This window comes from Mobula birostris, chromosome 25 (assembly GCF_030028105.1).
Source record: "Mobula birostris isolate sMobBir1 chromosome 25, sMobBir1.hap1, whole genome shotgun sequence".
In the NCBI taxonomy this organism is placed as follows: domain Eukaryota; kingdom Metazoa; phylum Chordata; class Chondrichthyes; order Myliobatiformes; family Myliobatidae; genus Mobula; species Mobula birostris.
In genome coordinates, this window is record NC_092394.1 from 60,476,506 (window position 1) to 60,489,817 (window position 13,312).

At 43.4% G+C, this 13,312-nt stretch overlaps 1 protein-coding gene across 3 annotated transcripts in view; it reads right to left on the bottom strand.

Annotated features, from left to right (window-relative positions):
* The window catches only part of cabin1 (calcineurin binding protein 1), a 667,425-nt gene that overhangs the window by 308,577 nt on the left and 345,536 nt on the right, over window positions 1–13,312 (bottom strand). For all 3 annotated transcript variants that reach the window (XM_072243543.1, XM_072243541.1, XM_072243544.1), the window contains exon 28: window positions 1,353–1,466. In XM_072243543.1, coding sequence (XP_072099644.1) covers window positions 1,353–1,466 — 114 coding nt within the window. The remainder of the gene's footprint in view (window positions 1–1,352; window positions 1,467–13,312) is intronic.

Sequence of the window (13,312 nt, forward strand, 5' to 3'; positions counted from 1 at the left end):
CTAAACTAAGTACATGTTCGGCACAGCATTGTGGGCCGAAGGGCCTGTATTCTGCTGTAGGTTTTCTATGGTTTTTCTAATAAGGTAGGAGTGCAGTTTTCTAAAAGCCTGTCAAGAGGCCAAGCAAGCAGCACTGCCATCTTCAACTGCAAACTTTTAACAAATCTAATTTAATCTTTAGACATACACAAAGTTTACTGAATTGACAGTTTCTTTCTTCTTGCACGCACTTTTCATCAGTGTGATTATCAGTATAACCACACAGACATAGTAGTAGTAAAATACATGTGAATTTTTATAACAAAATACTGACTGCACATAACTGCAAACTCAAAATTTACCTGTTATATCAAAACTATCAACATCCACCATTATCATTTTGTGAAAATAGCAGTAATTTCCAGAGAGAACATTTGCACACCTAAATAGAGAAATATATAAGTTTCCGCCAGCGATTCCTTGCTAATCCAGAGAATGCACCGTTTTATAGCAATCTCCAGCATAAAGAAAGGAAATTAGTAAGCTGGTATTTACAAACTATTCTTGTTGCTATACACCCTGAAAATATTACACTTTGCAGTATACAACTGAGTTTCTAATGATAGATTAGGCTTACCTAAATTTCTCATTAAAATAAATCTAATTCTGTCTACTTAAGACTCCAATTTCCTTAGGTAAATATTCAAACATAAAATACCTTAATTTCTTTTAATTAGCTTTAAAATAATGATTAAGGAAGTTCAGATTCTATTTTAAATCTATGCATATATTTTAACTTTACACTTTAAAATTCTCTGTCTAAATATCTTTTAAACATTGCAATGAACTTGCTTTCTGCCACTTTCTCTGACAGTATGTTCTATGTGCAAACCACCTTTCATATGAAGAACCTATCATGCAGATCAGTGCTAAATGCACTCACTTTAAACCGATACCCTATAGTTTTGTATTCCCCTAATGTGGAGAAGAAAAAGTGTGTGACCATTCACCTTATCCACACCCCTCATGCTTTTTATAAGTTCATCCCCCCATCCACCTGTGCTCCAGTGAAAACAGTCGCAGCCCATCCGGTCTCTCCTCATAGCTCAAACTCTCCAGTCCTAGTAACAAGCTTATGAATCTTTTCTACATGCAATACTCAAAAGGCACTCTCACGTGCATCTTGCTACAGCCCAAGACATCCCAGCTCTTGTATTCAATGCCCTGACCAACGAAGGCAAGTGTGGAAAAAAATCCTGTTTAATTATTTCTTTTGGTGAGGTCCAGCCATTGCAACTGCTCATAATATATGATGCATTTAATAAAATGATAGGGTTAAATTATTTGAATGAACATTTTTCCATAAAACTTACATTAAAAAAATTTGTCTTGTTCCTCTCATAAAAGAGTCCTTGTGCTGGCATATGCTTCAACTGTTGCCATGGAACAGTGACGCCTAGCAACACATCTCGAGCCCAGTTCAAATTCTGCAGAAAAACCAAAATGATGCAAGTTACAAATCAAGTGATTTAAAGATAACTAGAGACTTTGCCTAAAAGTGGCACCTGATTAAAAAAAATGTCTATAGCATTAAAAAAGAATACATAATGAGATAAAGTAAAAAAGCTGTGTCCTGTGGCTTCCAGTGTTCAGCCATTCCCAAACAATTCTCATCCGGACTTAGCTGGACACACGTTTGGAAGTATTTTAACGGTGTTCTTAATTAAACTGTGAAATTTTGTTCAGACTTAACTTTTTAAAATCACTTACTGAAGTTATTTAAATTGCTGTTAATAGGTTTTAAGTGTCATGTCAATACATTTTAAAATAGTGGATCTTAAGTTTCCTTCCTTCAAGTCAAACAAAACTCCATTAATCCAGCAGGCATTAAAGACTAGCTTTAAATATTAGCTTAATTTGTCGCATGTACATGGAAACATGCTGCACGGTGAAATGCATCCACCACCAACAGAGCCCAAGGATTGTGCTGGGAGCATCTTGCAGGTGTGGCTATGCTTCCAGGGCCAACATAGCATACCTACAACTCACTAGCATTAACTCATGTCTTTGGAATGTAGGAGGAAACCAGAGCAACTAGAGGAAACCTACGTGGTCATGAGAAGAATATACAAACTGCTTACAGTCAGTAGCAGAAATTGATCATGGGTGCTATAAAGCATTGCAATAATTGCTGCACTACCATGCTGCCAGACTAGCAAATTCTCCAGACTGTTGATTTTATTAATTTCCTTTTAAATTGTATTCAGCTCTCCAATATAATAATTTTTCCTTATGAACCTAGTCATTTTCCAAGAGTGCAGAAACCAGGACCCCATGCATTGGAGGAAATGAAGAAAACACAAGCCGGGTGCTAAATTCTTGAGATTTCCAAACAATCAGCAGAAAATCAATAGTTTCACTGTACTATAAATCTGTGTTTATGCGCAAATCCTTATTTGCACTATATAAATAATAGTTTTAAAATTGAACATTTTACTTCCTGGTTTGCTGTCGTATAACTCAGGTGATTTAATAAGACAAAGAGTCCACACCACTGCTGCCTTCCTTCAGGCTATCTGGGGACCAGGCCTCTGGACTCCATCAATCAAGGCCACTTCCCACTGAAACTTCACTGCGCCTTGCTGTGACTCCGAAATGCTTTTGGCCTAAGTAGTGAGCTCACCTAATCTACAATCAACTGAGTCAAAGTGTAATCACCAGAGAGCAGCAAACATTTTCAACCACGTTCTGCCAAAAGTGCCAATGGATAGTCCACCTGGGCTTCTGCCTGAGATCCCTACCATTCAATTTAATTCACTTCACATGAACCAGCTGAGATCACTGCAAACAGCAAAGGACCAGACAACATCCTGGCTGTAGCACTGAAGACTTGCTCCACTCCAACCAAACTGTTCCAGTGCAGTTACAACTCTGGTATCTGCTCAAAGCCAAAAACTGCACAGCATTGTCCTCTTCATAAAAAGTAGCGTAAACATAGGTGAACACGAGGAAATCTGCAGATGCTGGAAATTCAAGCAACACATCAAAATGCTGGTCGAACACAGCAGGCCAGACAGCATCTATAGGAAGAAGCACAGTCAACGTTTCCGGCCGAGACCCTTCGTCAGGACTAACTGAAGGAAGAGCTAGTAAGAGATTTGAAAGTGGGAGGGGGAGGGGGAGATCCAAAATGATAGGAGAAGACAGGAGGGGGACGGATGGATGTGGTAAACCGTATATATGTTGTAATTGGGTTAACTGTCTGGACACGCCCCTCTGCTGACTGCCCCTGTGGCTCCTCCCACAGACCCCTGTATAAAGGTGATTCTGCAATGCCCCTCCCCCTCAGTCCGGGGGCAGACACTCACCATGGAGGTCGTATTGTACAGCGAATAAAAACCTTTCAGTATTTTACCCAACTTCAGTCTTTTGGAGTTATTGAAGGTGCTTCAATGGATCTAAGGGCTGGAAAGTTGATTGGCAAAAGAGATACAAGGCTGGAGAAGGGAGAGGATCATGGGACGGGAGGCCTAGGGACAAAGAAAGGGGGAGGGGAGCACCAGAGGAAGATGGAAAGCAGGCAAGGAGTTATTATGAGAGGGGCAGAGAGAGAAAAGAGAGAGAGAGAAAAAAAAGAAAGAAAGAAAGAAAGAAAATAAGTAAATAAATAAGGGATGGGGTACGAACGGGAGGAGGGGCATTAACGGAAATTAGAGAAGTCAATGTTCATGCCATCAGGTTGGAGGCTACCCAGACGGAATAAAGGTGTTGTTCCTCCAACCTGAGTGTGGCTTCATCTTGACAGTAGAGGAGGCCGTGGATAGACATATCAGAATGGGAATGGGATGTGGAATTAAAATGTGTGGCCACTGGGAGATCCTGCTTTCTCTGGCGGACAGAGTATAGGTGTTCAGCGAAACTATCTCCCAGTCTGCGTTGGGTCTTGCCAATGTATAGAAGGCCACACCGGGAGCACCAGACGCAGTATATCACCCCAGCCGACTCACAGGTGAAGCGTCGCCTCACCTGGAAGGACTGTCTGGGGCCCTGAATAGTGGTGAGGGAGGAAGTGTAAGGGTATGTGTTGTACTTGTTCCACATACAAGGATAAGTGCCGGGAGGGAGATCGGTGGGAAGAGATGGGGAGTTGCGTAGGGAGTGACCCTTGCAGAAAGGTGGGGGGGAGGGAAAGATGTGCTTGGTGGTGTGATCCTGTTGGAGGTGGCGGAAGTTATGGAGAATTATGTGTAATCCAACTAACCATGGATGGCCCAGGACGTGCGATAAATTAAGATAATGTTTAAATCTTTAAGCAATCTGCATTTCCTTTCAAGTTGCACACTATCCTGACCTGGAAGTATATTACCAGTTGTACACTATTACTAGATCTGCAACACTCTGGGAGTAACATTAACTAGGAGGACTGCAGCAGTTCAAAGTGGCAATTTGACCCCCCCACCACCCTCCTTTTCAAGGGTGATTAAGAAGGGATAAGGATGGATAATAAACACTGGCCTCACCACGACATTCCTAAAGGAGACAGCAGGATCTGAGAGTATTATCCAAGTAGAATGCTGTATCTGTGATTTACTCAGAGCATAAGAAATATATTCATTCTAGTAAAGAACAAAACAGAAATAAGTGGAGATAATTGTGATTATCCAATGCATGTTCACAGATTGATTTCTGGCAGAGAATACATTATCCAATAAACAAAAATTAAGTAGACCCTTTACAGTTCATTAAAATAAAACCTGAAATATGAAAAACTCTTTCATATAACAATTACAGCATGGAAACAGGCTATCTTGGCCCTGCTAGACCGTGTCGAACTCCTACTCTCACCTAGTCCCACCATCACTTTCAGAGTCAAAAACCATATCACAATTACAGCACGGAAACAGGCCATCTCGGCCCTGCTAGTCCCGTGCCAAACTCTTACTCTCACCTAGTCCCACCATCACTTTCAGAGTCAAAAACCATATAACAATTACAGCACGAAAACAGGCCATCTCGGCCCTGCTAGTCCGTGTCGAACTCCTACTCTCACCTAGTCCCACCATCACTTTCAGAGTCAAAAACCATATCACAATTACAGCACGGAAACAGGCCATCTCGGCCCTGCTAGACCATGCTAAACTCTTACTCTCCGGAAACAGGCCATCTCGGCCCTGCTAGACCATATCGAACTCCTACTCTCACCTAGTCCCACCATCACTTTCAGAGTCAAAAATCATACAACAATTACAGCACGGAAACAGGCCATCTCGGTCCTGCTAGTCCATGCTGAACTCTTACTCTCACCTAGTCCCACCATCACTTTCAGAGTCAAAAACAGTGGGTCAAGCAGCATCTGGGGTTGGGGAGAGATACCTAAAACAGGGGTAACATTCTCAAAGCAAAGGGGTCAGCCATTCAGAACACATGAGAAGAACTTTCTTCACCTGATGAATTTTTAGAAGTAAATTTCTGAATTCTCTTCCTTAAAGACAATGGAAGCTTAGTTGCTGAATGTAATCAAAACAGAAATGGATATACTTTTGGATATAAAATGAATCTAGAAGATGGGGTTAAGTCAAGAAAATTATGTTGCTGTTGGAAATGCTCAGCCATGGTCTCAATGAACCAGAGCACAGCGTTAAGTGTCCAAATAGCTGACTTCCATTTCTGTCTAAGTTCTTACTTGCAACAGTAGCACATCCCTTCCATTACCAATTTTTGTCATTTAGAGTCACGACAAGGGATACCAGCTGAGACCCAATTAATCTGGATTCTACTGCACTCCCATCAAGTATACAGTGAACTGACTTTCAGAGTAGTTAGATACATGATGTGGTTTAACTACAAGCATTCAAATGCCTCAAAAATACTTTATATATAGATACTTGAAGTTGCTCTGTACAAGTTGCACAGAAATCTTTAATTCCACTGAAACAAGAGTATGTCACAATCAAATCCATTTCAATACAGTAATTACAAGTACTCATCAAGAATCTATTTTTGTGCTTTTTGACCCTCCTACTTCTAATACTTCAGCTTTGAAAAGAAAACTCCTGTAATGTTAGGAGAATTGGCTAAGAATTACCAGAAATTGCCAGGGTCCGGGATGCCTCTAACCGGGTGCACAACATCCTGGTACGAGAGGGAAAGCAACCAGAAGTCGTGATACATGTTGGTACCAACGACATAGGCAGGAAGAAGGATGAGGTCCTGAAGTGTGAGTTTCGGGAATTAGGCAGAAGGCTGAAGAACAGGACCTCAAGGGCGACGTTCTCAGGATTGCTGCCAGTGCTACGTGACAGTGATGGTAAGAATTGGAGGAGATGGCAGTTGAATGCGTGGCTGAGGAGTTGGTGCAGGGAGCAGGGTTTTAGATTTTTAGATCATTGGGATCTCTTCTGGAGAAGGTGGGACCTGTACAGATTGGATGGGTTGCACCTGAACTCGAGGGGGAGCAATATCCTTGCAGGTAGGTTTGCTAGCATGGTTCAGAAGGGTTTAAACTAATTTGCGAGGGGGATGGGACCCAGAGCGATAGAGCAGTGAAAGAAGTGCATGGAGTAAAGCCAGATCTAACATACAGAGAGGCTTTGAGGAAAGAGAAGCAGAATAAATGGTGTAAAGACAGTAAGGTAGAAGGGCTGAAATGTGTGTACCTCAATGCAAGAAGCATCAGGAACAAAGGTGATGAACTGAGAGCTTGGATACATACATGGAATTATGATGTAGTGGCCATTACAGAGACTTGGCTGGCACCAGGGCAGGAATGGATTCTCAATATTCCTGGATTTCAGTGCTTTAAAAGGGATAGAGAGGGCAGAAAAAGGGGAGGAAAGGTGGCATTACTGGTCAGGGATACTATTACAGCTACACAAAGGGTGGGTAATGTAGCAGGATCCTCTTTTGAGTCAATATGGGTGGAAGTCAGGAACAGGAAGGGAGCAGTTACTCTACTGGGGGTATTCTATAGGCCCTCTGGTAGCAGCAGAGATACAGAGGAGCAGATTGGGAGGCAGATTTTGGAAAGGTGCAAAAATAACAGGGTTGTTATCATGGGTGACTTTAACTTCCCTAATATTGATTGGCACCTGATTAGTTCCAAGGGTTTAGATGGGGCAGAATTTGTTAAGTGTGTCCAGGATGGATTCCTGTCACAGTATGTGGACAGGCCGACCAGCGGGTATGCCATACTAGATCTAGTACTAGGTAATGAACCGGGTCAGGTCACAGATCCCTCAGTGGGTGAGCATCTGGGGGACAGTGACCACCGCTCCCTGGCCTTTATAATTACCATGGAAAAGGATAGAATCAAAGAGGACAGGAAAATTTTTAATTGGGGAAAGGCAAATTATGAGGCTATAAGGCTAGAACTTGCGGGTGTGAATTGGGAAGATATTTTTGCAGGGAAGTGTACTATGGACATGTGGTCGATGTTTAGAGATCTCTTGCGGGATGTAAGGGATAAATTTGTCCCGGTGAGGAAGATAAAGAATGGTAGGGTGAAGGAACCATGGGTGACAAGTGAGGTGGAAAATCTAGTCAGGAGGAAGAAGGCAGCATACATGAGGTTTAGGAAGCAAGGATCAGCTGGGTCTATTGAGGAATATAGGGAAGCAAGAAAGGAACTTAAGAAGGGGCTGAGAAGAGCAAGAAGGGGGCATGAGAAGGCCTTGGCGAGTAGGGTAAAGGAAAACCCCCAAGGCATTCTTCAATTATGTGAAGAAAAAAAGGATGACAGGAGTGAAGGTAGGATCGATTAGAGACAAAGGTGGGAAGATGTGCCTGGAAGCTGTGGAAGTGAGCGAGGTCCTCAATGAATACTTCTCTTCGGTATTCACCAATGAGAGGGAACTTGATGATGGTGAGGACAATATGAGTGAGGTTGATGTTCTGGAGCACGCTGATATTAAGGGAGAGGAGGTGTTGGAGTTGTTAAAATACATTAGGACGAATAAGTCCCCGGGGCCTGACGGAATATTCCCCAGGCTGCTCCACGAGGCGAGAGAAGAGATTGCTGAGCCTCTGGCTAGGATCTTTATGTCCTCGTTGTCCACGGGAATGGTACCGGAGGATTGGAGGGAGGCGAATGTTGTTCCCTTGTTCAAAAAAGGTAGTAGGGATAGTCCGGGTAATTATAGACCAGTGAGCCTTACGTCTGTGGTGGGAAAGCTGTCGGAAAAGATTCTTAGAGATAGGATCTACAGGCATTCAGAGAATCATGGTCTGATCAGGGACAGTCAGCATGGCTTTGTGAAGGGCAGATCGTGTCTAACAAGCCTGATAGAGTTCTTTGAGGATGTGACCAGGCAGATAGATGAGGGTAGTGCAGTGGATGTGATCTATATGGATTTTAGGAAGGCATTTGACAAGGTTCCACACAGTAGGCTTATTCAGAAAGTTAGAAGGCATGGGATCCAGGGAACTTTGGCCAGGTGGATTCAGAATTGGCTTGCCTGCAGAAGGCAGAGGGTGGTGGTGGAGGGAGTACATTCAGACTGGAGGATTGTGACTAGTGGTGTCCCACAAGGATCTGTTCTGGGACCTCTACTTTTCGTGATTTTTATTAACAACCTGGATGTTGGGGTAGAAGGGTGGGCTGGCAAGTTTGCAGATGACACAAAGGTTGGTGGTGTTGTAGATAGTGTAGAGGATTGTCAAAGATTGCAGAGAGACATTGATAGGATACAGAAGTGGGCTGAGAAGTGGCAGATGGAATTCAACCTGGAGAAGTGTGAGGTGGTACACTTTGGAAGGACAAACTCCAAGGCAGAGTACAAAGTAAATGGCAGGATACTTGGTAGTGTGGAGGAGCAGAGGGATCTCGGGGTACATGTCCACAGATCCCTGAAAGTTGCCTCACAGGTGGATAGGGTAGTTAAGAAAGCTTATGGGGTGTTAGCTTTTATAAGTCGAGGGATAGAGTTTAAGAGTCGCGATGTAATGATGCAGCTCTATAAAACTCTGGTTAGGCCACACTTGGAGTATTGTGTCGAGTTCTGGTCACCTCACTATGGGAAGGATGTGGAAGCATTGGAAAGGGTACAGAGGAGATTTACCAGGATGCTGCCTGGTTTAGAAAGTATGCATTATGATCAGAGATTAAGGGAGCTAGGGCTTAACTCTTTGGAGAGAAGGAGGATGAGAGGAGACATGATAGAGGTGTACAAGATAATAAGAGGAATAGATAGAGTGGATAGCCAGCACCTCTTCCCCAGGGCACCACTGCTCAATACAAGAGGACATGGCTTTAAGGTAAGGGGTGGGAAGTTCAAGGGGGATATTAGAGGAAGGTTTTTTACTCAGAGAGTGGTTGGTGCGTGGAATGCACTGCCTGAGTCAGTGGTGGAGGCAGATACACTAGTGAAGTTTAAGAGACTACTAGACAGGTATATGGAGGAATCTAAGGTGGGGGCTTATATGGGAGGCAGGGTTTGAGGGTCGGCACAACATTGTGGGCCGAAGGGCCTGTACTGTGCTGTACTATTCTATGTTCTATGTTCTGAAACTGTTGATAAACCTGAGGCTGCCTCTGCTTCTCCATATTCCCCTCACACGTCCTGCCAAGCCGGCTAACTGGCACAGTCTGCAATGCATATTGCATAAAATAAAAAAATAAGTGTGGGCACAGTATTATCGGGAGGAGGAGAAGATGGTGACGCGACACAGCGCGCGCGGCATCTCTGGTGATGAATATCTGTATCTGTCAAGTAGGAGGCCGTGCACAATTCTGATTTGATGGAGGCATACCTGAGAGCATGGAGGAACATCTGGTGAAAATTCTGAAATGCCTGCTTCGCTGCCGCTGCTACTGTGTGATCCGAAATCTCCGGAGGGGAAGGCCCCAAATCCTCAGCTCTGCTTGGCGGCTGGGGCCGGGGTCAAAGCGCTCGGCAGAGATGGTGCTCGGCACTCGGTGTCGGAGGGCTGGTCAGAGGCTCGAAGTTTTCGGACAGACTCAGAGTTGGACTATGGTCGGGTGCTTCCAGGATGCTGCATCGGCAAGATTGCGGCGCTGGAAGCTCATGGCAGGGAGAGTTTCTTCCTTCTACCATCTGTGTAGAAGACGGGACTTCAAGACTTTTTTTTAACTGTGCCCATGGTCTGCTCTTATCAAATTACGGTATTGCTTTGCACTGTTGTAACTATATGTTATAATTATGTGGTTTTTGTCAGTTTTAGTCTTGGTCTGTCTTGTGTTTCTGTGATATCATTCTGGAGGAACATTGTATCATTTTTTTAATGCATGCATTTCTAAATGACAATAAACGAGGACTGAGTGTCCGCATAATCTAATCTAATCTAAAACAAAAGAGCCATTAATGTAGCCAAAATCTCTCCCACATAGTAGAACTAAGTCACAAACAGAAATTACACACTCTGCTACTGGTGTGCAGATATTTCAACAAGGCATTTTAGGTTCTTATTTGCGAACCATCCCTTACAGAGACTCCAACCGAACCAACATCAAGCCTGGATGTGCTATCACCTCCAATCTATGCCCAAAATTCCCGCAGCGAGTCCCAGTAATCAGCGTGGTGACCATAAATCGGAATTCTATAGGTCCAACTTCCACGAGTGCTTACTGAGGGGTAATGCTTTCTGATTAGATAATTAATATCTGTACAATACATATTACACAGAAGGTGCTTGAATAGCATTTCAATAACGAAGCAACCAAGTGGGATGGAAAATGGTGTTTAGAATACTTACCTGCAGAAAGTAACATTTCCCAATCCTGGATAAACCTCAGTCACTTTCAGATGCCAGAGAAAAGTAAATTTTGATGAAGGGAGGGGTTGATAGGAAGCTGCAGGCCATGACAACAATTATTGTCAGTATCGCAGCTAAACGGTTCATCGAGGGAGAGAGGAAGAGGAGAGCCATCCGCAGTACCACCGATGCGGCAGAGAGGGCCTCAAGATGGCTGTGGCTCAAAAGAGGGAAGCCATGGAGTCATAGCCAGAGTGGGAACCAGAGTGCCAGAGCTGACAGTGTGGCTGGGGTGAAAATAAATGATGTCAAAAGTTCAAGCAAATCCACTAATAGAAAGGTTGTGAGTGGTGGTAAAAATCCTCTGAGGTGTATATATTTCAATGCTAGGAGTATTACGGGGAAGGCAGACGAGTTGAAGGTGTGGATTGACACGTGGAATTATGATGTTATAGCAATTAGTGAAACTTGGCTACAGGAGGGGCAGGACTGGCAGCTTAATATTCCAGGGTTCCGATGTTTCAGATGTGATCGAGGCAGAGGAATGAAAGGTGGGGGAGTAGCATTGCTTGTTAGGGAAAATATTACAGCAGTGCTCAGGCAGGACAGATTAGAGGGCTTGTCTACTGAGTCCTGAGAAACAGGAAAGGTATGGTCACATTAGTGGGATTGTATTACAGACCACCCAATAGTCAAAGAGAATTGGAAGAGCAAATCTGCAGAGAGATAGCAGGCAACTGCAGGAAACATAAAGTTGTGGTGGTAGGGGATTTTAATTTTCCATATATTGATTGGGACTCCCATACTGTTAGGGGTCTAGATGGTTTAGAGTTTGTAAAATGTGCTCAGGAAAGTTTTCTAAATCAATATACAGAGGGACCAACTAGAGGGGATGCAATATTGGATCTCCTGTTAGGAAACGAGTTAGGACAAGTGACCGAAGTCTGTGCAGAGGGGCACTTTGGTTCCAGTGATCATAACACCATTAGTTTCAACTTGATCATGGACAAGGATAGATCTGGTCCTAGGGTTGAGGTTCTGAACTGGAAGAAGGCCAAATTTGAAGAAATGAGAAAAGATCTAAAAAGTGTGGATTGGGACAGATTGTTCTCTGGAAAGATGTGATCGGTAGGTGGGAAGCCTTCAAAGGAGAAATTTTGAGAGTGCAGAGTTTGTATGTACCTGTCAGGATTAAAGGCAAAGTGAATAGGAATAAGGAACCTTGGTTCTCAAGGGATATTGCAACTCTGATAAAGAAGAGGGAGTTGTACGACATGTATAGGAAACAGGGAGTAAATAAGGTGCTTGAGGAGTACAAGAAGTGCAAGAAAATACTTAAGAAAGAAATCAGGAGGGCTAAAAGAAGACATGAGGTCGCCTTGGCAGTCAAAGTGAAGGATAATCTAAAGAGCTTTTACAGGTATATTAAGAGCAAAAGGATTGTAAGGGATAAAATTGGTCCTCTTGAAGATCAGAGTGGTCAGTTATGTGCGGAACCAAAGGAAATGGCGGAGATCTTAAATAGGTTTTTTGCGTCTGTATTTACTAAGGAAACTGGCATGAAGTCTATGGAATTAAGGGAAACAAGTAGTGAGATCATGGAAACTGTACATATTGAAAAGGAGGAGGTGCTTGCTGTCTTGAGGAAAAATAAAGTGGATAAATCCCCGGGACCTGACAGGGTGTTCCCTCAGACCTTGAAGGAGACTAGTATTGAAATTGCAGGGGCCCTGGCAGGAATATTTAAAATGTCGCTGTCTACAGGTGAGGTGCCTGAGGATTGGAGAGTGGCTCATGTTGTTCCGTTGTCTAAAAAAGGATCGAAAAGTAATCCAGGAAATTATAGGCCGGTAAGTTTAACGTCGGTAGTAGGTAAGTTATTGGAGGGAGTACTAAGAGACGGAATCTACAAGCATTTGGATAGACAGGGACTTACTAGGAAGAGTCAACATGGCTTTTTGCATGGTAGGTCATGTTTGACCAATCTATTGGGAGTTTTTCAAGGAGGTTACCAGGAAAGTGGATGAAGGGAAGGCAGTGGATATCGTCTACATAGACTTCAGTAAGGCCTTTGACAAGGTCCGCATGGGAGGTTAGTTAAGAAAATTCAGTCGCTAGGTATACATGGAGAGGTGGTAAATTGGATTAGACATTGGCTCAATGGAAGAAGCCAAAGAGTGGTAGTAGAGAATTGCTTCTCCGAGTGGAGGCCTGTGACTAGTGGTGTGCCACAGGGATCATTGCTGGGTCCATTGTTATTTGTCATCTATATCAATGATCTGGATGATAATGTGGTAAATTGGATCAGCAAATTTGCTGATGATACAAAGATTGGAGGTGTAGTAGACAGTGAGGAAGGTTTTCAGAGCCTGCAGAGGGACTTGGACCAGCTGGAAAAATGGGCTGAAAAATGGCAGATGGAGTTTAATACAGACAAGTGTGAGGTATTGCACGTTGGAAGGACAAACTAAGGTAGAACATACAGGGTTAATGGTAAGGCACTGAGGAGTGCAGTAGAACAGAGGGACCTGGGAATACAGATACAAATTTCCCTAAAAGTGATGTCACGGGTAGATATGGTCGTAAAGAGAGCTTTTGGTACATTGGCCTTTATTAATCAAAG